General features: G+C 47.4%; 1 protein-coding gene across 1 annotated transcript in view; it reads right to left on the reverse strand.

The window, feature by feature from the left end:
• Positions 1 to 24,883, reverse strand: part of MYO16 (myosin XVI) — a gene marked incomplete at both ends in the record, with an annotated part of 347,769 nt that overhangs the window by 47,497 nt on the left and 275,389 nt on the right. Inside the window, 4 exons of the mRNA XM_080928526.1 lie at positions 8,929 to 10,203; positions 16,692 to 16,960; positions 18,660 to 18,888; positions 24,448 to 24,544. Of these exons, the coding sequence (XP_080784652.1) occupies positions 8,929 to 10,203; positions 16,692 to 16,960; positions 18,660 to 18,888; positions 24,448 to 24,544 (1,870 nt within the window). The remainder of the gene's footprint in view (positions 1 to 8,928; positions 10,204 to 16,691; positions 16,961 to 18,659; positions 18,889 to 24,447; positions 24,545 to 24,883) is intronic.

Here is a 24,883-nt window from a genome sequence, read left to right on the forward strand (position 1 = left end):
GCCTCTGCATCGGCTCCTGCTTCCTGACCTGCTTGGGTTCCAGTCCTGACTTCCTCTGGTGATGAACAGCAATGTGGAAGTGTAAGCCGAATAAACCCTTTCCTCCCCAACTTGCTTCTTGGTCATGATGATTTGTGCATGAATAGAAACCCTGACTAAGACAATAGTGAAGTTCCGATCATTGGGTGGGATGTATCGGTACAGTGTAGGCAGGTGTGGGAAAGTGGGGGAAGATGGAGGTGGCTTCTTTCTCTTGCCTAAGAATTGCTGAGTGGCTTGCAAAATGGAAGACTAGACTTCTCCTGTGAGCCTCCAGTGGCACTTTAATTTGTAATCCAGAGCAGAGGCACACCATACAGGATAGCTGCTTGTTTAACAGTTGACAGTATTTTTTTTTCCTAGTTATAAAAGGCAGCCCATCTCTGAAGCTACTGTGTCATTTCCATAGTTTTAGGTACCAGACTCTTCTGCTGACAGTGCATTCCATGCCTAATGGCTTCTTGGCTGCATTTGGCTCGTTTAAAAAAAACAATGCCCTACTTATGCCATGTGCACAGCCCTGGTGTGACTGACACGCTAGCTACTGTGAGTTCACAGAGGAGATGAGAAGGCAGTTTCTCTAGATAACTCATACAATTCAAAGCTAAGTTGTTGTTGTTGTTTTAAGACACACTGAACTAAATGCTTAACTGTGTAGCCTTCTGCTTGGTTTTGTTCCAAGGGATCACAGAATCATGAAGAAGCAAGAGCAACTGGAAGAGACGCCATTAGGAATGGGGTGGCTTTAACATTTTCTTACAAATGACCAGCATGAGAGCCAAATACGCGTGTGAGGTTAGCTCTTGGTCTAGTCATTCCTCACTTTGCTGACTACAGATGTTATGGGAGCAATGGGGCTATCTTTCTCCTGTGCTGACCAGGTAGCTACTGAAGGTCACTGTCTCTCAATCTACATGGTCTTAGCCATACTTCCCAGCACATGCTGTGGGCTGGTTCATTGCTCATTTAAATGCTGGGGTCCTGAATAGATGTCTGACATCTTCTTGTGAAATGGCCTCCAATGCCCTCATTCCTACCTGGAGTCAATTTGTTTTCTATGCAAGATTCTTGGTGGGCATGCCATGATAGAGCTTCAAAATGCTTTGCTTTTAGTGATGAGAACTCAGACACTGTGTTGGTTTTCTTTCTTTATTGTGACCAAATATCTGGCAAGAAGCCACTGAAGAAGGATGAACGGTTTATGTTGACTTCGAAGTTCAGGGGACATAGCCCATCAAAGCAGAGAAGGCACAGCGGCCAGGGCAGTTCCTGTCTGTCAAGGCAGTAGGATGCTTTCTTATGTCTCTGTCAGTCAGGAAGCTGAGAGAGGGGAATGCTGACTTTCAGCTTCTTTCTCCTTTTTCTGAGTCCAAAAGCCCAGCCCCCTTGGGATGGTGCTGCTCACATTCAGGGAAGCTTATCCCCTCGGTCAATCCTCTCTGGAAATGCCCTTATAGGCGCTCCCCAGATGCACACCTCCATAATGCCCTGGGTGTTCCTTAATCTGTTCAAATGAGCAATCCAAATTACCCACCACGGGTCCATCCAATGTCAACACTTCTCTATCAAGCCATAAAAGTCTGCAGAGTATGGAAGGAAGTCCAAGATAAAGAAACAGAGGGAGTAAGACTATCTTGGAATATGGTGAACAGCCCTAGCCTCATCTTCTGTGTAGGGTCCTACTGCAGCATAATGGACTTTGGGTTGTACAGGGAAGATGTGGTGGTTTGTATGTTCTGGGCGGAGGGACTGGCACTATTGGGAGGTGTGGACTTGTTGGAGTAGGTGTGTCACTGTGGGTGTGGGCTTTAATACCCTAGTCCTAGCTGCCTAGGAGCTAGTATTCTGCTAGCAGCCTTCAGATAAAGATACAGAACTCTTGGCTCTTCCTGCACCATGCCTGCCTGGATGTTGCCATGTTCCTGCCTTGAGGATAATGGACTGAACCTCTGAATCTGTAAGCCAGTTCTAATTAAATGTTGTCCTTATAAGACTTGCCTTGGTCATGGTGTCTGTTCACAGAAGTGAAACCCTAAGACAGAAGAGGAGCAGCATTCTAGAACATTCTCCCAGCCACGAACCTGCTCCTGGTGTTCTCGGGAATGCTGACAATAAGGTATAGGTTTTATCTGCTGTTTACTGCATCTGCTCCTGATAATGAGTCTGTGTTTAACCTCAGAAGGAAATGACTTTCTCAGGCAGGGTCTTGGAATCACCATTTTAATGTTAATTGTTTGCAGAGTCTGAAAATAGTATCATAGGGTTTGGGGGGTATGTTTGACTCCTGACTTTAAGATGGTAGATTTTGTGATTATGGGGAAAATCTCTCAATCTTGAAAGCCTCAGCTTTCTCCTCAGTAGACAGTGAGGTGACACCTGCATCTCTGCATCAGGAAGAGGAGTCAACACCCTGGCCAAGGAGAGAGCTGCAGGTAAACCTCAGCAGCTGTGCTTATGGACAAATACAGTCATAGGCCACACAGTATACTTGGGTGCTCCCACTATGTGACGGTCTGCCCTTACAGGGAGCCACCACCATACGGATTTTCCTCCTGTGGAGATTTGTGCTTGGTTGTGGGAGGGATTCGAATGGCCGTGCTAATTTCTGAGGGATAGAGGGGAGGCATGGAAGCATCAGAGCCTTTTCAGGAAGCTGAAAAGTAGCTTCTAGAGAGACATCACTCTGGGCTTGACCAGTGAAACCTGCCTTCTCTTTCCTTGTATCCAAAGCTATGCTCAGAAAGGGCCAGGGTTCCTGAGCTTACACACCTCACACCATGTGTTTTCTATGGCAATTCTGGGTAACCCCTCTGCATCAAGAAAAATCCGGCCACCATCATCCCTTCCTTCCTTTCTTCTTGTCTGTCCCAAAAGTCACAGGGACAACACCTGCTCCGAATCCTGACTGCAAATGTACTTTGGGGGCACTTTCTGCCATCATCTCTCCCAGGGTACTGCTATTGTGTGACAACCAGATGACATTTCAGTCCCCCCCCCCCCAACAAGGTACATAGGGGTTATGGAGACACTTAGAACTCAGCCATGGGTCCACCTCACACTTGAGGGTTACTCCTCTCCTGCACTTTCTCTCACTGAAGTGGGACTCCCACACAGCCTGGGAGAAGGCAGAGGCAAGAGGAGATTTAGTCATTTATTGTTTTGGATTTCCAGTAGCAAGCCCTGTTCTTACACTGAGTTACTGGGTAATGGAATTCATTCTGCAAGTCTACACAAGCCTGGCTGTACAATTTGCTCATACAAATTCTTGGGTATTTGGAGAGGGAAACTATGGTAATTTGTGAGATAAATGTCAAACTATAACCAGCATCTAGGCATTAAAAAAGTCTTTCTAAATATTATAGAGGACAAAGAGCTCTGCCCTTTACATGGGTAAATTTGGCTACTGATAAATTTATAAAAAGCCAAAGAACATTTCTTACTGTAACAGGCTAAAGTCTGAGTTTTCCAGACATCGGAGAATTAAAATAATTCAAACTCACAGCCACCTCTCCCAAGCATGAATACCCTTGCTTGATTCGAGAATTCAAGAAGTTAGTAAAGAACTCCTTGTCAGAGACACGCTACACCAGAGCCTGTGGATTTGGGGACAGCCACAGGTCTGCCAAGAGAAGAACCTTTGCCCAGTTCCTCTCAGGACATTATTATGAGTGGTGACTGGGCCTTCTCTGAGGATGCCTATCTCATTTCTCCAAAAGACTTCTTGTTTGGACACTGAAGGAAACTTAATGTTAATGCAAGATGGTTCCAGAATACAAGGGGATGCTTTCTGAGCCTAAGAGGGAAACTTCTGTGTTAGGGGAGTCTGTGGATAGCTGCAGTGGATGGAGGAGATTCGATTCACACAGCAGTGAACTGTATGCTGGCTACAGCTTTGATAATATTCAGGAGCCTTAGAGCTAACTACAGTGTGCACTCAGGGGCATGCACACTCTAAGTATATCACCGCATAGGGCGGTATCTGGGGGCAGAAGGAAAAGAAAGCACCCATGGACAAGACAGCACAAGATATATACATGGGCAAGAACCTGGGGTGGGGGGAGAGGTGGGGGGAGTGGGGAGGGTTGCCTCCTGTTATTTGAGGTCAAGATTTGCACTAGGCAGACTAATTTCTTGTGGTGCCATCTCATCTGAATGGGTCAGAGATTAAACAACAGTAATGTTGGGATTTCTGCTTCAAACACAATCATCCAGAGAGTAGGCATTTGCAAACAGGGAGCTTGAGGAGCTGCCAATCCCTGCTAGTAAGTCAGGAAGCAGGTGCATCTTGCTCCTCATTGCTAGGCAACACCCAGGTACTTGTGCTGCGCCTGGCACAGAGGCACCAATGCTTCATAGAATTTTGACTCAAGATGCAGCTTCGGCCTTTGTTTTCCGAGACAAGACGGAAATTCTTTCTGAACCCCAGTCCTTCATATTTAGCAATGTCTGGATGTAACATTCAGGAATACAGATTTTCCCCTAAAGCACAATGGTGGTGTATACCACCTGTCTTACTTCAGGAAGTGTCACCAAAAGTGAATGGGGATCTTGTTGGCATTTTTTTGGTGGCATGCAAGCCTAGACCACTGCTGTGCTCACTGAACGGTGGGCCTGGGAATCAGCTCTGCTGTGGGTAGAGGACACCCTCACAGGTGTACACGGGGTGCAGTGACTGCTCTGTCTGAGGTAAAGGCACTTGAGAATGTACCTTCCCCCTTGAAGAACATATACATGGGCTATTTATAAATCAAAGATTTGCTCCCAGCATGTACTTCCAGTTCACCCAGTGATGGGAACTGGCGTGGGCAGAAAAGAGAAAAATCCCAGACCACAGAGTACTCTCTGTAACCTATTCCCTTCGGTATATTCAAAGTCTTCCACAGGTTAGCTTTAAAGCCCTTCTATAACAATATTTGGAAATAAAAAAAATTCTGTATGATTTCATTTATAAAATACAGACTTCCAAACTCAAACTATACTTTATCTGAAATGCTTACATAATAGAGTAGACTGCTTGAAATGTACAGTAATTTCCACCTGGATTAAGCCAGCCTTACGTGAAAGCACAACGAGGGGATGGATCTAGGAAACATCTATATGTAAGCCTCTGTGTGTCTCTCGGTTGCTCTGCAGAAGTTAGCGCTTCCATAAGATAAAGGTTCAACCCACCCACAGTATGGCAGACATACTGTGTAGTAGTCTTCTGTGTAATCATTTCCAAGGACTTGTTTACTTATATCTTGTACACCCTGGATTTGTGAAGTCAGAGAAGAAATGAGATGGATGTTTATTTTGTTTTGTTTTAAAGGAATAACTTGAATCAAACTCTCATTAACCCTGGCCTCTTCCTACTTTCTTCCCCAAACTCCTACAACGCCCCATGTTTTCATGGACACCCCATCTTCCTGGTCCTGTCCACTGGAGGAAGAGTGAGCTCTGACTTTCAGGATGGCTGCTCTAAAGATAAACATGCCAGGCCTGACCCCCCACTCAGAGCAATGGCGCCTCCTAGTGTCTGGCCAAGCCTTCACCATTTGAACAGGGCGGGCCTCACATCTTCAAAGGAAGCAACTAGAAATAGCGTGGTGATCCTCAGACCATCAGAAGAAAAAGCATGTGTAGTTCGCTGGAACTATAGCTCTTACAGGGAGGGCAAAGGCAAATAATTATCTGGTCATTTTTTACCTCAATGACCAAATGTTCTGTTTCTAGAATTCTATAGGACTGTTTACGTGTAATCCAAAAAGTACCTGTTCAACATTCTTGAGTTTTCTCTCCCAAACTCTGTGACTGTTACTGTCACACTGCAGCAATAAAATGTGTATTTAACCCCTCCAACCCTGATCTTTCCTCAGGTAGCATCAAGCAAAGAATTATGGAAGGAGCTATTCTAGACAGACCCACTGCCTTCTCAGGCTTTGCCTTCCATAAGCAGAGAAACGTTGAGCAAGCTTCTAGTTTCCCCAGCCTTGGTTTTCCCACCTGTAATATGGGCATATTTGTAGCAGGTACCTCAGGATAGAGTGTGGGAGCAGCAGGGCTGTTAAAATGGTGCATGAAGCCCCCACTGCTGTTAGCCCAGCATTACTAAGCTTTCCAGTCAGGTCTATGTGACCCCCCTTTCCAACTCTGTGTTTTGTACTATTAGAATTTGCACGATTCTTTATCTCACAAGAAAAATCCAAAGCCTACCACTCTGGAAGCCACGGCAGGAGTATTGCCGTAAGTTAGAGGTCAGCTTAGGCTACATTTTGAGACCCTGTCTCAAAAAGCAAGCAGAAAGTAAGCTATTTTACAAAACACTTACTCATGAAACCCTACGAAGAAGTCTCCAAAAGAGTCCTGAGATAGAGTCATACACCAGTGAACCTATCTTACTCCTTCCTGTACACAGTTTCTTTCTTATGATTGCATAACACATCTGTGTTCAAAATATCTGCAACAGGGAATTCACTGACAGCTTAGTGTCCTCCAAGTCACCATACCAAAAAGCAGGAAAAACAAACCCAAAAAACAAAACCAAAAACACCGTGAGCCACTCTGCAAAGCACGCACACCAGTCTCCACACTTCTCGGCCAGGCACTGAGGGGAGCCACTGCTGAAACCTTCCAGGAGGGCGTATTAGTCACACGCTAGATGACTTTAGGTATAAAATGTCTCTCAAAGATTCGAGAGAAGACAGTTGAGCATCTGAGCTATGGTTCACTATGAACGCAGTCTGGGGATCCTTCAGTAGAAAGTGGATTTACTCTTCTGAGGATGAAACCCTGTAAGCCTTAATAATCGTGTAAGCCGCTCCAGCACACGGCAGGGGCATTAAATCCCTCTCTCCCATATCTTAACATAACCCTTTCACACTCTCAGAGATCACCCCGCTCTATCCCATGAGGGCACGTCACACAGGCGTATGAACCCACTTCCCTCACAGGCCAGAGAGAATTCCCTCAACTGTGCACCGGGAACTCCTGCATCTCCGTGGGAACAGCTGAGGCTCACATCACTAAGATGTCTGGTGTGATTACAGCACTGATCATAAATGGTTCAAAGCAGCTTCTCTTATTTCAGATTAGGACGCATTTTGTGAAAACTGAAAGGATACAAGAACGCTATAGTTTTCCCAGTCCCAGTGCTGGCTGGTATTACCTGGGAGCGGGACAGACGTACAGGCCATGCCTAGAGGCCCCCTGACGCCCCTCACCTGCTCTGCAGCCTTGTGGCTTCTCTTCGTTTCTTAAAGATTTGTTTTATTATTTAATCCTCGTGTCTGTGTGTGCATCTGTGCCTGTAGATGCTACAAGAGACTCTGACGCCATGGAGCTGGCATCCCAGGAGGCCGTGAACTTCCTGATGTGGGAGCTGGCGCAGAACTCATACACGCTGGAAGGGCACCAAGCACCCTTAACTCTTGAGACACTTCCCAGCCACCTCTGTGAGGTTTTTAAGTGATAAGCTCTCTCTAGACTTATATGGGTGTCACTACTTTGAGACAAAAAGGGATCTAGAAGAATAGACCCAGTTCTGACCTGTAGAAATGCATGTTTGATGGGTCTCTGATACACTCTTAGTTCTAGCATCAAATAGCACTTCTTGACTTTATTCCTTTTAGGGTCCATCTTGGCTGTTGGGATAACACATGACTTGTAGAATCACAACATTTTCCTGCTCCTTACTGGTGTACTTTCTTTTACTAATAGCTTAGAATCAAGAAGTCATTAGTTAAACAATTGGGCACTCCGAGGCGTGGCTGGGGAGTGGTAATTCATCTCCTTGTCAGTGGTCCAAAGCTTCGGCCTACTTTCATCATATTGCTTTTCAGTTTTTCCTAATTTTATTATTAAAGGTCCTGCTTGCATTAAACCAAGGGAGTTGGGATATTTATGTATTGGACCTCGAAGAAGGAAGTTGATGTGCACAGAACTGGGTTCCACTCCTGTGCTTGGCTCCTGTGCTCGCCCCGATGGAGATTCCTCCTGTCTACAGTGGCTCGGGTACCGGGTGCCTTCATCCTCAGTGGGATATGGGGCTCTGGAAGATAGACTTCTCCTTGGAATGGCAAGATGCTCCATTTCTTCTCCAAAAGATAGAACACTGAGAAGATAGTTCGATTTCTATACATTCTCTCTGTGGCACAGCACACTGAGCACAGCTGAAGCAGATGTGATGGGCCCACATCAGAGACTGTCCACATCCTCATGGACTGCTGTTGGCTTCCCTCCTTGTTTGCAGAACACAGAGTGTTTCTCATGGCTGGCAGCTGCATCTAGGCTGCAGCAGTCTAACCCCAGCTCAGCCGAGTGGCCAGAGACTGCGACTCTCTCTCAGCTGAGCGGTGACGGAAAAAAACAAAAACAGAACCAAGCCTCGCTCTTCCTTGGGTTGCTATGTGAGAGAACAGACAACCACCCAGGGGCACACTCAGCTGAGTGGTGTTAGGGAGAAAGGAGTGACTGGACCAACGACAACCTCAGATACTGCGGGCCAGCATGATGGGACAGAAGGACACTGGGGATGGATGACGAATAATAGCAAGAACACAAATCGGCAACATCAGAGGAGCAAAGGATACTACGTTACACAAAGAAGCAACATCACACCAGCAAAGGATACTATGTTCGAGTTGTCAGGAAGTTTCATGGGAAAACAACAGTACCAACAAAACTGAGAAGGTACATTTCAATTTTGCTCTAGTTTATATGCTCAAGCACTAATTTGTCAAGTCATGTCAGTGTGTGCCATTCAGAAGTCACAGAAAGTGTTCCAGCCTTATTATTACTTGTCATTTGAGACCAGGTTTCCAATCAACACTCACTCTGGATGGTCTCTGAATACAGGGGATGTGTGGCTTAGGTTATGCACATGTACCAGGATTCCATGGACTTTCTGCTTACCTTCCGCCTCCCTGATTCTTTGTCCCACTGCAGACCTGCGCAGCACACTCTTCCCGGAGTTGAAGAGGCTGGCCAGCTCATCCAGAGGGCTGGACAGCGGCCTGCTGTTGGGTGGGCTGTAAGGGCTCGGTGGGGAGAAGGTGGATGAGGTCTTCCTGAGGTCCCCTCTGGCTGTCCTTCCAGGTGAATACGGAGCCTTGACGAAGGAGCTGCAGGGACCCGGTACTGGGGCTGAACTGGGCTTTGGCTGTGTCCTGGGCAGGTCAGAGTTAGTTAGTGCTTTAGCTGCAGTGACCAACACAGAAGCTGGTGGGAAGGCGAAGTGTGTGGGTGGCCTGCAGGGTGCAGGGGCCGCCCCACAGGGTGCAGGAGGTGGTCCGCAGGGTGCAGGGGCCGCCCCACAGGGTGCAGGAGGTGGTCCACAGGGTGCAGGAGGTGGCCCGCAGGGTGCAGGAGGTGGCCCTGGGGGTGGTGGTGGTGTGGCAGGTGGTGAGATTCTGCTGGGCCCATTAAACCCAGGAAAGCCGGGAGACGCCAGCTGGTCATTTTCTCCCTTCTGTGCTTTTGAGTACTGTGGTGACAAGGGACTGGAGCCTTCGGACTGCACCGGGTACTTGAGGTTGGTCTCTAAGACTGGCAGTTTCTTCACCTCTAAGGGCGTCAGTGGAGACTCATCAGAAGCTGGGGAGCAGGTCACTGGGGTGGGGGGAAAGACCAGGAGTGGTGGCCTATGGGGAAGCAGATTCGGGAAGGGTGGGGGGATGTCACATGTATCCTTCAGGGGCTGGCAGTTCCCCTCGCCAGCCTCCAAGATGATGGCTTTTCGAGTCTCTAAAAACAGAGGAGGTGAGGCAGGCAGGAAGGTGAGCATCCCTGGGCCACAGCCCTCCTCAGGCAGGACATACTTCATCTCCTCATACACAGACTCGCCCTGGTCAGGGCTCTCGGTCTCAGATCCACCTGCCCTGGCTGCGTTCCCCACCATCTCAATATACACGGGTTCAGAATCATCATCACAGTCACTCTGTGGCAATGGCAGGCGCAGAGGCAGCTGTGCTGTGCACTGTGGCACTGAGTCAGGCCGGGCCCACTGCACACTCAGTGTCCCTGGGGCCTGATGCCTGCCCACCTGGCCCATTATGCCAGAAGGCCGAGGTCCCCAGATCTCCTCATAAGAGCCACTGAGTTTCGTGTGTGGACTTCTCTTTGGCTTCCGAGGGGGAATCTTCTTCATCGTGCTATAGTCATCACTGTGGGGTCTGGGCCGTGTCAGAGCTGAGGCAGAAGACAGAGATACAAGAGTCAGTAGCTGGTGTGTCCCAGGAAAGCCAGGCATATATGGAGTTGAGTGACCCTGCCCCCCCATCGCTTTGGTTGCCTCTGCCAGCCCTTATGCCCTTTAAGCAGAAGAGACTTGTGGCTTGAGTCCCTTCCGTCTGGAGGGGATCTAGACACCTGAGAGCACTAAGGGAAACTGTAGGTCTTGGTGCCAAAGACACAGTCTATGCACAGAGGAACATGGCCCATAGTAAAGGAAATCCAACAGATGCATGAGGAGGAGGTGCCTTCTCTCCAGAGTGACAGGGTCTGGCTGGTTCTGGATGTTTGCATATGAGCAGGAGTCTAGACTATAACTGCAAGATAACTGGCCCATCCTCAGCCTCAGCATGGATACACATGGCATAGAAAGACCATCCCTTCAGAGGCAAGAGACAGCTAGTGGGTACATTTCACTGTGTTCCTACCTGTGCTCACAGCATCAGGGAAACTGCAGAAAGTATGGTTGATCCTCTACCTTCATGGCCATTTTTGTACAATGGTATCCTACAAGACCTCCTATAAGCAGACAACTACTATAAATAGAAAGTGCTGACTTCCTAGTTCCCTAACGCATATGCACCATCCCAACTCCCTAGAGGCTAACCCACAGCAGCTCCTGAGCTTTCACCAGACTACCTAGGAAGGCAGTTAGATCAACACCACAGCAGAATCCCTCCACAGACACTTGCAGCAGCAGATCTACAGTGGAAACCATTTCTCCAGCTGGCTTCCAAGTGGGAGGATCTCTGGCTGCCTCAGAGAGAGATGCTAACGGGCGGGGCAGTATTGAGGACATCCTGACTTCTGAGGCTGAGCCATGGCAGCGTATCCTGCTTCCTACTGAGTGAACCCCAGTTCACCTGAGCAGTGCAGACTCCTCCATGGGATGTGTGAAGAGGCCTCAGAGAGGAAAAGAGACACCGAGTGGAGAGGAAGAAGATGCTTCAGTGAGGGAGAAACCTTGTGGAGGCGAGGGACTGAAGTCAGAAGATCTGAAGACTTTGCTGTCGAATCCGGAAATATATGAGCCATGCCTTTAAGGGCCTGAGCTTCAAAGACAGCCATGATCACACCATAAAGATAACATCTTATTGTGACCAGTCAGACTGTAGACCCATGAGGAAATGCTGCCAGCATCCTTGGATCCAAAGTCACTGCCTCTGGGAAGTTTGTTATATAATCCCAGAAACACAGTGCAGATACTGGAACCTGTGCCTCAGATGGTGAGAGTCGCCTCACTGTAGGAAGTCAGGGCTGAAGCTCCCCTTAACCAGAGCCTGAGGGCCCCGAGGAAGCTCTGAGAAGAGCCAGGGCAGATATGGTGTGGAAGCTAGAGGAAGCCATACAAAGCTTTACATACAGGGCTTTAGGCTGGAGTCAGAGGACAAGGAGAAAATCTCTAGCTGGTGTCTAAGGATTTGTTATGTCAGGGAACACAGCTCCTAGAGTCCTTCCAGTGTGACAAAGGAGAGATGAGACAAAGAACTTATTACCACAAAGGAATGGGCTTTATTGATTTCCGAGTCTATCAGTACTGCTCCGTATGCTTTGAAGATGGCATATTATTCTAATATGGAGAAAGGACAAGGACCTCCATGAAGCCTGCTCTTGCAGTTGGAACCACACACTCATCAACAACACCCTCCACTAAGACTTCAGAAAGACCTGTGCTTCTCGCTGATCTCTCCAAAGAAGCACGGCCACCCGCCTAAGTGTTGCCTCAGACAGTGAAGAAAACCCAATGCAGGAGAATTGTAGATATGGTTACTGACTAATGAGATGGGTTAGGAATTGACAGGCAGCTCACACAAGTATAAAGGGACTTTGTCCATGTGCCCTGAAAAGTGGCACCAGCCATGCCTGAAGAAGACACTCTGGCCCCTAGAATTTCGTGTGCAGGGAACAGGCTGAGGGAAAGGCTGAGAGAACACTAGCCCTACGGCTACATCACTGTCAAGATGAAGAACTGTAACTCAAAGGGAGCACCTAAGACCCTAGAGCATCAACCTCAGAGCCTAGGAAGAAGATGGTTGGGAGCAGGACTCCATTCCCATAGAGGTCCTCACAATGCCAGCCGACTGTTGTTCTACATGTCATGCACAAACTCTGAGTGTCACTTCATGTCCCCTTTCAGGCAAGAGCATGTCAGCCTAGCAGACGTGGAATGTCTCTTTATATCACAAATCTAATGAACCTCACTTACCCAAGTGAACATGGCCTTGAAGGAGACAGGAAAGCTCACTGTTTAAGGAGCTTCAGCCTAAACCTTAGATGTTGGGGGATGCAGGAAGAAGGCTTTGGGAGCTTTGAGAGGTGGCCTTATTGTCACCTAGGTAACTCTAGTCACCTAGGTAACTCTGTGAGTAGAGAATGAATTGCTTAGTTCAGAGTGGACTGAAGCCGATTGGATTTTCCAAAACATTTGCCACAGGTTTATCTTCAGCCCTATCAAGTGATTGGATGTGCACTTCCTTTCCCAAACCTGGACAGGATGCTGGAACTGTCCTGGTGAATTAGGTGAGGCAGAAGCAATTCTTCATGGCTCCTGGGGGTGGTACATATAAGGTGGCTCTTTTCCATCTGCCTTTACTCTTCTATGGTGAGAACTTTGGAGCAGAGGCTTTCCACATTAACCCTAGAAGTCTCCAAGCCATCAAAGCAAAACCTGAGACCAGCTAGAGAAACAGCTTGGATGCTGAGGTGTCACATGACCAAGAGACCAGATCTGGTGACCTGATTGTAGATCATTGTAGCCGACTTCTTGTGGGACCCTGAGTGTGAACCACCAGACAATCCACATCTCCCAGAACCTGAGAGACAGAGCAACAGCCATCATCTTATTTAAATCACTGTTTGGGTGGGTTGCTAAGCAACACTGGAAAATGAATGTAGCTTTCCTGCAGGCTTGCTTCAGAGGTAAAGCCTTTTGTATTGAACGACAGGACGAGGAGCCTGTTAGATGGGGCAGCCAAGCAATGGAGTTCTGGAGTCTCCCTGGCTGGAGCAAAGCTTGTGTCTGAATGACAAGGGCATGTCATACCCTGTTCCCTGACTCAGTTTCCCCACCTGCACAAGGCCACGATGATTTGCCACAGGCCGTTGTTAGGATGGGAAATACTGGGAATAAGACCTCTTATGTCAGTAAGCATCACCCCCCCTTTTCTTTCAACTGCTCAGAAGTGATGAATCATGGGAAATGCTCATTGCTCATAGGAGCTAGACAGCGCTCCTTAGAGTGTGGCTGGTGTTTCAGCAGGTGGAGCTCCGGCAGGTGCCTTGCCTGGAGTAAGGCACTGATTCTGCAGGGAGCACGGCTGGAGTCTCTGTTGCCCGGGATTAGGAATCTTTACTCTTCATAAGCTAAAATTAGGGAAGCCACAGTTAGAGTACTGAAGCCTAATTTGGTCTTGTGGCTATTTTGGGGTGTGTGCACATGATCGGCTTATTTGCAAGTACGGATGTAAGGACAATTAAAATTTACTTATTTTGAGAGTTTTCCTTTTTTTAGTTTCCAAGTTTATGTACAAAATAGTCACAAGTACTCAAAAATGCCAATGAAACGTGAAGCCCCAAACAACCCTGGTCACGGGGTGGAACACTGGACCAAGTTTTGGTGTCTAACAGAACTCAGAAGAAGCCACACTGCATTTCTAATCTCAGAGGTTCTGAGACTCCACCCCACCTGAGGTGGCCTGAAGTCACAGTCACCAGGCCCTAAGCTCTGGGAGGAGAGACACATCTGCACACACAACTTCCCTTTGGTGTTCTGTGTTCAGACACATTAGTATTATCTAAGACTTTATTCCTACAAGCACAACCAAAATAAAATAAAATAAAATAAAATAAAAAGACATGGTCCATGCAAGACTTTAAGGACAGTAAGAGGAAGCCCAGAGACCATAGGGTGGGTTTAGGAGCCCCCGGTTTCCAGTTCTCCCTGGGTGTTTCTGCTTAGGCCCAGCGCCTCTCTGGTTTTGTTTTTGTTCACTTCTTTCTGCCTCCAGCACCGGGCACACATTCTGCATTCATGCTTTCTCGCTATTTTCCTTTTTAACTATCTATGTGACTTCTGGCCCCAAGGGACCAGAACAGTGTCCTCTTAGCATACTGATGAACTTGGGGTCTTGGATTGAGCCTCACAGGACAGAAAGACAGACGCTCTGAGGCCTGTGCAGGGAGCTGACAGAGCCTGCCTGCTAGGTGCAAAGAAAAGTGGGGCTGAACTTCACAGGCATTGTGGTGCTCAGTCTCAGTCAGACTTGGGGGGTCTGGGCTTGCTTTGACTTTCCAGCACCTCTTCCCCATCCCACTCCCCTCAGTGTTACATTCTGTTTCATTGCCCACATAGTTTAATCGTCTTCTCTCCTTGTTCCCCTCCCCCTCTGAGGTTCCCTCCCTTCTAGCGGTGGCCTAGCACCTCACAGTTCTGAGCACACCCTTTCTCCGGTTCTCACAGGCCCAGAGGAAGAGCAAGCCTGCTTCCCGCCAGGCCCCGTGTTCTGTGATCCAGGAGACGTCTATTGCAGACCCTCAACATGGCCCTCTGGCCTCCACCGCCCCTCATATCTTGCACGAGGCCTTCCACCCCACACATGGAGATGTGGGCTTCTCCTATACCACCTCCTCAGAGTTTTGGAAATACAACTGGTGTGTTGAAACAGCAGCCTTTATTTTTGAGGTAAAATTTCTATAGAAACGTTTCTCATCTTATTCTTTCTTTCTTTAAGATTTATTTATTTTATATATATGAGTATGCTGTAGGTGTCTTCACACCAGAAGAAGCGTCAGATCTCATTACAGATGGTTGTGAGCCACCATGTGGTTGCTGGGAACTGAACTCAGGACCTCTGGAAGAACAGTCAATGCTCTTAACCGCTGAGACATCTCTCCAGCCCCCTTATCTTATTCTTTATTTTAAAAAAAAAGATTGATTTTTACTTAGATGTGTGTTTGCCTGTGTGTATGTATATAAACCACATGCATGTCCAGTGTGCACAGGTCAGAGGATATCATATCTCCTGGAATTGGATGGAGTTACAGATAATTGTGGGCAGCCATGTGAGTTCTGGGAACCAAACCTGGGTCCTTGAGAGACTAACCAGTGCTCTTAACTGTCAAGACGTGTCTCCAGCCCTCCTCTTTGCTTCTTTTTTACCTCCCCTCTCTCTCTCTCTCTCTCTCTCTCTCTCTCTCTCTCTCTCTCTCTCTCTCTCTCCCCCTCTCAGCTCCATCATGTTCTATCATGATCACCATGATCATCATCATCATCATTATTAATTTAGTTTTTGTATTTAACCTCCTGTACTCCCTGTCACCTCTCCCCTCTGCCTTTCCCCATCCACACACTGCTCCTTTTTTCCTGAGAGCCCATGGATACCAACCAATCATATCAAGTTGCAAGTATGATTCTAAGGAGTGTGACTGTCTCCCAGGGATCTCAGATACTGCCACTGCTCTGGTTGTCTGTCAGGGGTCAGAATACTGGGTCTTTCTTTAAACAGAGATTGTCATTTTGCTAGATTTCTGTTTCATGGAATCACTTAGCCACTGCAATCACTCAGCTCCACATCATACAGGCAGACACTGTGTTCCAGCCGCTTGCTAGAATCTTCTTGCACATACACCATGGCGACACCTCCGCCGCCTCTCTTTCCACAGCAATGGTTCCAGGCTAAGATCATCACAGGTTGACTTGTTTGTGACCTGTCCCTCCCCACGAGCAGGGTCTCTGCATCCCCAGGAAGGACACATGCACTTAGGTACTTGGTGGTCACCACACATCTCGTCTATGCACCTCTGTCGGGAGCCCGTTCCATCAGAAGGACTTGCTTTGTCTTTCCGGGTGTCGAACCAGCCGTCAGTGAGCACTCAATGGACATGGGTTTTTGAGAGTGGACGGAGAGTAGTTACCATTTCCCCTTCCCACATGGCTGTTTCTCGGCCCGTCAGAACAGAGCCCTTTGCCATCTGGTCAGAAAGTTACACAAACTGAGTTTTGTGAACACATTCCTCTTCATGTCCTCTCACTCGCCACATTAAAAAACAAAGTGGGCTTAGATTTTAATTAGATCACAATCGGGAAAGCCTGGCAAATATTTTCTACTTGTTGAAATGAATTAGTGACTATTTATATGGAGTAACAACCGACTTTTAGAACTGTCTTGGCAGTAAGACGGTGAGGTAGTGAGGCTGTTAGTTCAGGGCAGACATGAGACCCAGAGTGAAGGAACCCATACCTTAGGTAGCTTTCCCCTAAGAGACTTAAGGGTCTGAATATTATTTATATTTAATGATTAAAAAGCTGCCAGCAAGCCAACAATCGGATTTATTTCTATTAAAAAACCACATTAGGGCCACAGTGGTGCCATGAGCACTCCCTGACCAGAGTCCAGCACAGGAGTGAGCTGGGAAAACAGCATTCACTTGTTCCTCCCTTGACTGACCTTCACTGGTGGTGCCCTTGGCGGCTGAAAGGCAGGCACTCACAGCCTCATAGGAGGCACTCAGCCGGGTGTTGGGGTCCCTCTTTGGCTTGGGTGGAGGCTGTTTCCGAGGTGATGGGAGGCCAGTGCTGTCATCCATGCTGAACACAGAGTGCAGTGAGGGGGACCGGGTGGATGGTCCAGCCAGAGCCTGGGAGAGGCTGTCCCCTGCCACGGATACTGGTATGGAGTTGGAATGGACATGCCGGCATCCTCCTTGGTCTTCAGCTCTTAAGGGAAAACGAAATACAAACAGCCCCAGAGCAGAGGCCCAGGTGTGTCATTCAGGTTGACAGTGATGAGCCCATTACCCTAACACAAAGAGAGTTTCTTGGCAAGGAGCCTTGCTAGCTGGCCTTGCTGGAAAACCTGCGTTCAGTTCTTAGCACCTTGCTCAGCCAGGGATTGCTGCCTAGGCCTGTGTGGTGCACTGAGGATGTCCCTCCTGGTTCCTTTCAGGATTCCCCCAGCAATGCTCTAGCTACTTAAAGGGCTCCGTGCCTCCCATCAGCCATCCCCAGAATGGATTTTTCACAGTCTGATTCTTAAGCAAATGAAAAAGGCAGAACTTCAATCTGAATGATAATTTCTGGAAAATCCATCTTAATAGAGAGTTAGTGTTGCAGCCAGTATGCAGAGCTCACCACCAGTCCCTTGTCAAGAAGATAGTCATACGCCACACCGAGCAAGGGAAATTCACTGTGAGGCAGCTTCCCCCCCTCTCTGTCTCTCTGTTTCTCTCTGTCTCTGTCTCTCTCTGTCTCTGTCTATCTCTGTCTCTCTCTGTCTCCCTCCCCCTGTCTCTCCCTCCTCATCTAGTCTCACCACCGATTACTAATTATGTCTGGAATTATGACTCTTCCTGTGACTCTGCACAGTTGCCTGGTGCTGAGCAAGCCCCTGGTATCAACACGTAGCAGGCAAACATTTCTTCACTTAATTTTGCATCAGGCAAATAAAACCACAATCGAACTGAGGGATTGGAATGTCTGTTTAGTTCCAGCAGGGAAAATGATAAATAGGATTTGGGAAGCCACTGAGAACAAGTAGCTGTCCTGCTTTCACAGCTTCCTTTCTGCCTTCCCACGTGCATGTGAGTTCCTTTCCCCAGGAGTTCCTTCTTGCTGTTTCATAATTATATGTGTGTGTGTGTCAGAGCATCTATAGGGCTGGAACCCAGCAGCATGCGAGCTGGCTGCCCAAGTAGAGCATGAAGTCACAGAGGATGAAGTGGGGCTGCTTGGTGAATGATTTTTTCCTCTGTAATTCCTAATTACAGTTTTCACTACAAAAGAATTTTTGCCAGTATTTAATCACTAAGATATCAGAAGCTAATTAGCAAAGACACATAACCATTTCCCCTTAACAACAGCAACAAAATCATTCCACACAGGCAGTGATGGCAAGGGAGAGTCATTTTCAGAGAGAAAACCAGAGGTTCCCGAGTTCTTTACAAAAACTGACAGCTACCTCGTCAGGAAGGCCAGCACAAGAAGCCTAGTCCTGTCCTCCTGAGCACTCGCCTCATACATAGGGGTTCCGGTTTATTCACCACTTTTATGTTTTCAGAGAGGTGTCTGAACTCTTTGGACAGGTTTCCAGACTTTATTAGCCAGCTGTATATACCTTGCACCTTACAAGCCTGTTAAAGGTCTTGCTTGCCGATTTTGCTAGCTGGGAGCTTTGAGTGTGGCATAAGTAACATCAAGGAGGCTAAAGAAACAATGCTATTTTTATATGACTAAACTTACAGGTGGAGATTGTTTTCCAGGCAAAGCAAGCCTGTGATTGCTAGGGTGTCTGACTAACACATCTGTTCCCAGCTGTTCTCTTTTCTCCATTCAGCTGTGCTTCCTGTTAAGGGCTATCAGAAGCCCCTGGCTCCCAGGACCCATCTTGAAGATATTTAAGGTTACAGATTGACCTTACCTCTTGGCTCCTTCCTCTTGTCTGTTCCTGTGGTAAGCAGCATGGACCTCCTTCCGGAGCCGATCATGTTCCCGGGCGATGTCAGAAGCGTTCTGAATAACCAGGGCATCATAGGCTTCCAGCGCCATGTCCTCTGTGTTCTGTAAGAAGCTCTGGATGGATGCGACCTCCTGCTGCTTGATGCTCACTCTCTGACGTAAGTGCTGACGTGCCAGAAACCCTCTTACAACTTCATAAAAGAACACAACCCTAGGTCAGTAGGCAGATCTAAAGGGAGAAACCCAGACAGACACAGACATACAGACACAGGCACACAGACACATGCACAGATATAGGCACAGACACACAGACACAGAGATACACACAGAGATACAGACTCAGAAATAGACACAGACACACACACATAGACAGACAACAGAAACACATACAGATCTATACACAGACATTCAAAGAGACACATTCAGACATACAGACACAAATATACACATACACAAATACAGACAGACATACATACACACAGAGACATAAACACACACTGACATAAAAATATAGACACAGACATACAGACATGGACACACAGAAACACACACATATACATAGATATATACACAGACAAACACAGACACATTCAGATATAGAGACATAGATAGACATATACACAAATATAGACACACACACACAGACATAGGCACAGACATAGACAGACACACAAAAATATAGACACAGACATACAGACAAAGACACATTCACACACACACACACACACACACACACACACACACATACATGAGCACACAAGTACTGTAACCAAAACTTAACACATTTAACCCGGAATAAGAATTTGCTAGCACATCCCAATCTCTGTCCCAATGTGAAGTGTCCTACACTGTCTCCGATGCTCGGATAACTGGTTTCCAGCTGGTGGTGGCATTTGAAAGAGTGAGGACCCTTTAGGAGGCAGAACATTGCTGGAGGAAGTGAACCACTGAGATGGTGCAGTGAGACACTATAGATCAGCCTCACTTCCTGCTCACTCTCCCTCATGTTCCTCACCAAGGTAGACCAGATCCCACAGGAACCATGAACCCAAGCAAACCCTGAAGTTACTCTGGTTGGGGGCTATTTTATCACTGAGGGAGTATGATGGACAGCCCTCTCCCTGAATGACGTTTCTTATACAAAGCTCTCTTGTCTTTTTTAACACAAGCTGACATGGATGGCCTGGAATAAATAAATGAGAAATACCTCGGGTGTGGTTCCCCAGAACCATTTTGGGGTGCACTAATAGTCTTCCATAATTCCTGGTCATTCCAGAAAAACTCAAGGCTCCCTGAATTAGTTTCTTAAATACCTGTTCATAATGGTCCTAGGGTTTTAATACAACTTTTAGAGATAAACACTACCTCAAGAGTGACAGAGGTTTTACAGAAATAGGAAATGTACCCTTCCTGCTTCTCAGGATTGCTGGTCTAAAAAAATGTGTAAAATCTGGGAAACAATTAACTAGAAGATGCAGCAAAACCAATAATTGGTCAGTAGGGATTTTGTTGAAGAGAGAAAAGCCAGAGGCAGGATCTAAAGGCACTTGGTCTCTCAGATACTCAGATACGCCCTTTAGTGTGGTAACAATGTGACATAAAGATCTCTGTGCACTGGTCTCAGTGATAATGGAGCTCTTCGAACTTCCAGTAAAGAGGACGAGCAGGAACGGCAGAGTGTGGGTTCCCATCCCTCTGTGCTTGTGAGGCAGCTCCATCCCCCAAGCTGCTATCCTCTAGATGTGATTTGTGGCCCTCCAGAGGGGACAGATCAGCAATAGGGGAAGTCACATGGAAGGATATTGCAATCAATAGATGAAAGAACTTGCTAACAATTAGTGCAGGGTAGAAATGGAGCAGGCTGCCTTCTGAGAAAGGGAACTGCCCTTCACCCCTGATGTGGGCAAGGCAGGTGTAAGGGCCAGACCCTGCAGATGCTGGGGTCAGGCACAGAGTGCTGACATCCGACACTAGCCTTTCAGCCTCCGACAGGACGCCCCTTCAGGCTTCAGTTGCCTCAGATTAGGGGAAACTGTAGATGAAAAGGTCAGGCAATGTCAGAAGGGAATCACTATGACACTCCCTCATGCCTGAAGGCATCACATGTGTGGGAAGTCTAGGAGACTGTAAAGTTGGAGACAACTTTCTCTACTCAAACCCAGAGGAAGATGCTAACTGGAAAGTTACTTTGGGATACAGCTGCATCAATGCCCCCTGGAGACAGCCGTGCCGAATCAGTCAAACACCAAAAATATAACCGTAAAAGGTAGGCCAGACTTTCAGGAACGGAAAATTCAGAGTAAGATGAAGCACCAGAGGGGACTGGAGATCAGTCTGCGCTCTCGCCTGAACAAGAACAGTTTCTGGCCTTGAGAAGGCAAAGGTAGAACCACAGCCAAGAGGGTCAGGCTCCTGAAACACAGGGCAGACGGACATGGGGAGCAAATGCCAGGCTTCCCTGGAAGCCACCTTGCACACCCACGAAAGCTGCAGTCCCGTAGGCAGATGTCTCCACCTTCCCACCCTTTTCAGTTGGCAGCCTTCTAGAATAAAGTCACATGGGTTGCTGAAACACTCATTCTCAACAAAGAAACACGCACACACAAAAGTCAAGCATGCTGGAAGCAGGCCACAGATTTCTTTGTCCACAGTCTAAAGCCCGCCTCTGCCGCTAGACCATGGCTGCTTCATTTACAGTGTGTGTTTAAATTTTACTTTGCTTTAAATTTAAAATTCTCTCCTCTCCAAATATTTACCAATGACAACAGCCAAATTATGAAATTAAAATGTGGAAATTTATCTAGATTACATCAATTTTGAATGAATTTAACACCAATTTTCTAAGAGATGAGAAAACATAAAACCAAAAACCAGTAAGTAATGTTCACATTCCAAAGCCTGTGGTTCCAAAAGTGCTTTTCTTCTGGTGTGCATTCTTTCATTTATCCAAATGAAATTATGGTTTTCATTTCAATGGCGTTTTCACGGCTGTTCCCATTCTTATCTGCAGAAAGGTGAGTGGGTGGAGTTCAGATCATCCCTGTTCCAAGCTGGTTAAAGGGGGCTTTAATTAAAAGAAAAATTTCAAGTGGGCATCACATGGAAGAGGGGGCCCAGATTCCTCTAATTATTTTTAAGGACATTTCCCAGGAACACTGGGGTGCCCTGCTCTGTTCACACATAACATTGTGTTAAATGGGGCTCTTCCTGACCCAGATTCAGCTGTGGCCAAGTTTGGATTCAGTCAGTGTGGGCTGGTGCTGAAGCTACATTTCCAACCAGCGTCCAGGTGAGTCCCAGTCAGCATCTCTTGGGCATGGATGTTGAGCGAAGTCACAGGGGTCCACAGGGTGCATTTGTCATATGCCAGAGAGAAAGAGACTCAGAACCAGGAGCTGGGAACTGTATCCTCAGCCAAGGTTCCTCAAGGCTGGAGAGAGTGATGTCAGAGACTAGCCTAAGAGCTTGACATGAGTCTACTGAAACTGTGTGGGTTCAGCAGTCTGCAGGGCCCCAAGGCCACAGCTGTGACCAACAGGACTCACAGTGCCTATAGAAATTCCTGCCAGCCTTTTTCTCCAGGGCAGGGTAGTTTTCCAGGAAGAGACATCTGCTGGGAGAAGGGTGAAGGGGAGCAGGGTCTGTGAATCACTTGGCAAGGTGCTGGCCATAGAACTGTGAGTGCATGAAATCAGAGTAATGTGTCAGGATGGGTAAAGGACACTTTGAATCTGTCCCAGACAGGAATACCGGTGCTGGGTCACAATGTACCTGCCATAGTCCTTACCGCACTCCTCCTCCTCTACCTCTTCTTCCTCCTCCACTTCCTCCATTTCCTCCTCCTTCATTTCCTCTACATCCTCCTCCCCTACTTCCTTCTTCACTCCTCCTCATCCTCCTCTTCCTCCTCCTCTTCTTCCTCCTCCATTCCTACTCATCCTCCTGTTCCTCCTCCTCTACCTCTTCTTCCTCCTCCATTTCCTCCATTTCCTCCTCCCCCACTTCCTCCTCCACTCCCCCTCATCCTCCTCTTCCTTCTCCTCTTCCTCTTTCTCTCCTTCTCCCCATGCCTTCCTCCTCTAGATTCTTCCTGTTCCTCTTCCTTCCTTCCTTCCTTTCTCTTCTTCTTCCTCCTTCTCCCCCTTCCCTCTCCCTTCTCTCTCTCCTCTTGACCCTGAAGAAGTAGGAGGCACCTGAGAGACAGAGACCAAGATCATAATTTCTCTCATGGATTCTGTAAGGGGCAGGCCTGAAGTGGCCAAGATGGAGGCTGACTTGGAACAAGGTTCTGAACTTTGGTCAAGATTTAAACTAGACATGTTAAATTCTGTGTATGGAAGGGCATTTTTTTTTATCATCAGAGACTGCCGTGGCGGGGGGGGGGGCACAGATTTCCCCAAAGGCCACAGCCTAATCGAATTCACACAGGAAGGAAGACAGAGGGAAGGGGGCTCATAGCATCTTTCTAGCAGAGTTCCTGGTTTAGAAATTTTCAAATACATTCCAGATTTGGCATAGCCTAAGTTCTTTTTCCTGTGCTTTTTCTACAATGAAATAAACTATGGAACCTGTTAAAAACCTACTTAAAGAGGGCTGAGAAGATGGCTCTGTTGGTGAAGTGGTTGCTAGAAAATCGTGAATACCTGAGTCTAGCCACCAAACACTCAAGTAGAAAATCTGGTTTTAGGAGCAGTGGAAAGTTAGAGGGTTGGGGGCCAGAAAAGTAGACAGGGATTGCTGTTCAGCCATCTTAGCCAGTTGGATGAGTTCTAGATTTAGTGAGGAAACCCTGTCTCACAAAATAAGGAGGAAAGTAATAACATGTTACTCAGTATTTGCTTCTGACCTTCATGATGGCAAGAGATGCTGCATTCACACACACACACACACACACACACAGATATATACTCACAGAGATATACATACACACTCCCATGTGAGCAGACACACACATGTGCACAGAAGCATGCACACACACACAGATATATACTCACAGAAATATACATACACACCCCCATGTGAGCAGACACACACATGTGCATACAAGCATGCACACACATACATGCATGTGCATGCACACACACACAGATGTGCGTACACACATTCACCGACAGGGACACAGAAACATACATTTTCTCATGTACTGATTATATCCATTTCATGTGAGGAGTGGCTGTTTTGTACAGCTGTCAACAGTCATTTGGATTTGGATAGAAATCATATTCAAAGTTAAGTATCTCCCAGATTATAATGCAGCGGATGCCAACAGTCACGAAAGAAGTTGCAGCAAATTTTACCATCACTCTCTGAAGGAAAACAGGGTCAAGGGTTTTCCAGGGCTTAAGGAGAGTCACGGAAATGCTGTTTGGGCAGCTGGCTGGTTCCAGCTCTTGGAAGGCAGCACAGGGACCTGCACTGCAGCTGCAGCCAAGTGTGTTTCCCACTGCCCCGCACTTCCTGAGGAGCACACTGCAGCCGGCCATCTGCAGGGTACAGAATGCAGAGAGGCCGAGATGTGTCTATCTTCTCCCCCAAACAGATTATAACCCCTAAGACACGCAGGAACTGCAAACGCCGGTTGCAGTGGGAACTGGTACAGCTTCCCCAGACCCCATGTGGCGTGGTGCTTGCCTTGATGGAGTGTCAGTCAGCGAGTGGGTTGGGACGTGCGCCGTGGTGCTAACCCGGCTGACAGTTAAACTCAGAGGTGCACCGAGCGGTTTGGGAGCTGAGTGCCCACGTGTGCTTACCTTTCTGGCAAGTTACAATCTTCCTTTGTAGCTGAAGCCACATGTCACCGAGCTGGTCCACATGCCAATACTTCAGGAACACTTTGTGGATCCCCATCTACAACAAGAACAGCAAGGTCAGGTTTGGCAGCAATAAGGCATCAGAGGGATGGTAGGAAAAGGGTTGGGCAGGAGATATTTAGAGCAGAGAACTGGAAACTATGAATCACAGGATTAACCAAGGAATTTATTCCTTCTTTTATAGCACATTTTATTTCATCAGAACGTAAAGCGATTTGTTATAGAAGATTAGCCGGCAGCGTGTGCACCATCACCAGTGTGGAAATACCTGTGCATAGGTAACACTGTGGCTGCCCTACAGAGTAAAGACAACACTGCCCCAGTGAACCCTCCCAGGGCCTGATCAGGGCCCCTCACCTCTCTGGTGTGACTTTCA

This window comes from Micromys minutus (assembly GCF_963924665.1).
Source record: "Micromys minutus genome assembly, chromosome: 14".
Classification (NCBI taxonomy): Eukaryota; Metazoa; Chordata; class Mammalia; order Rodentia; family Muridae; genus Micromys; species Micromys minutus.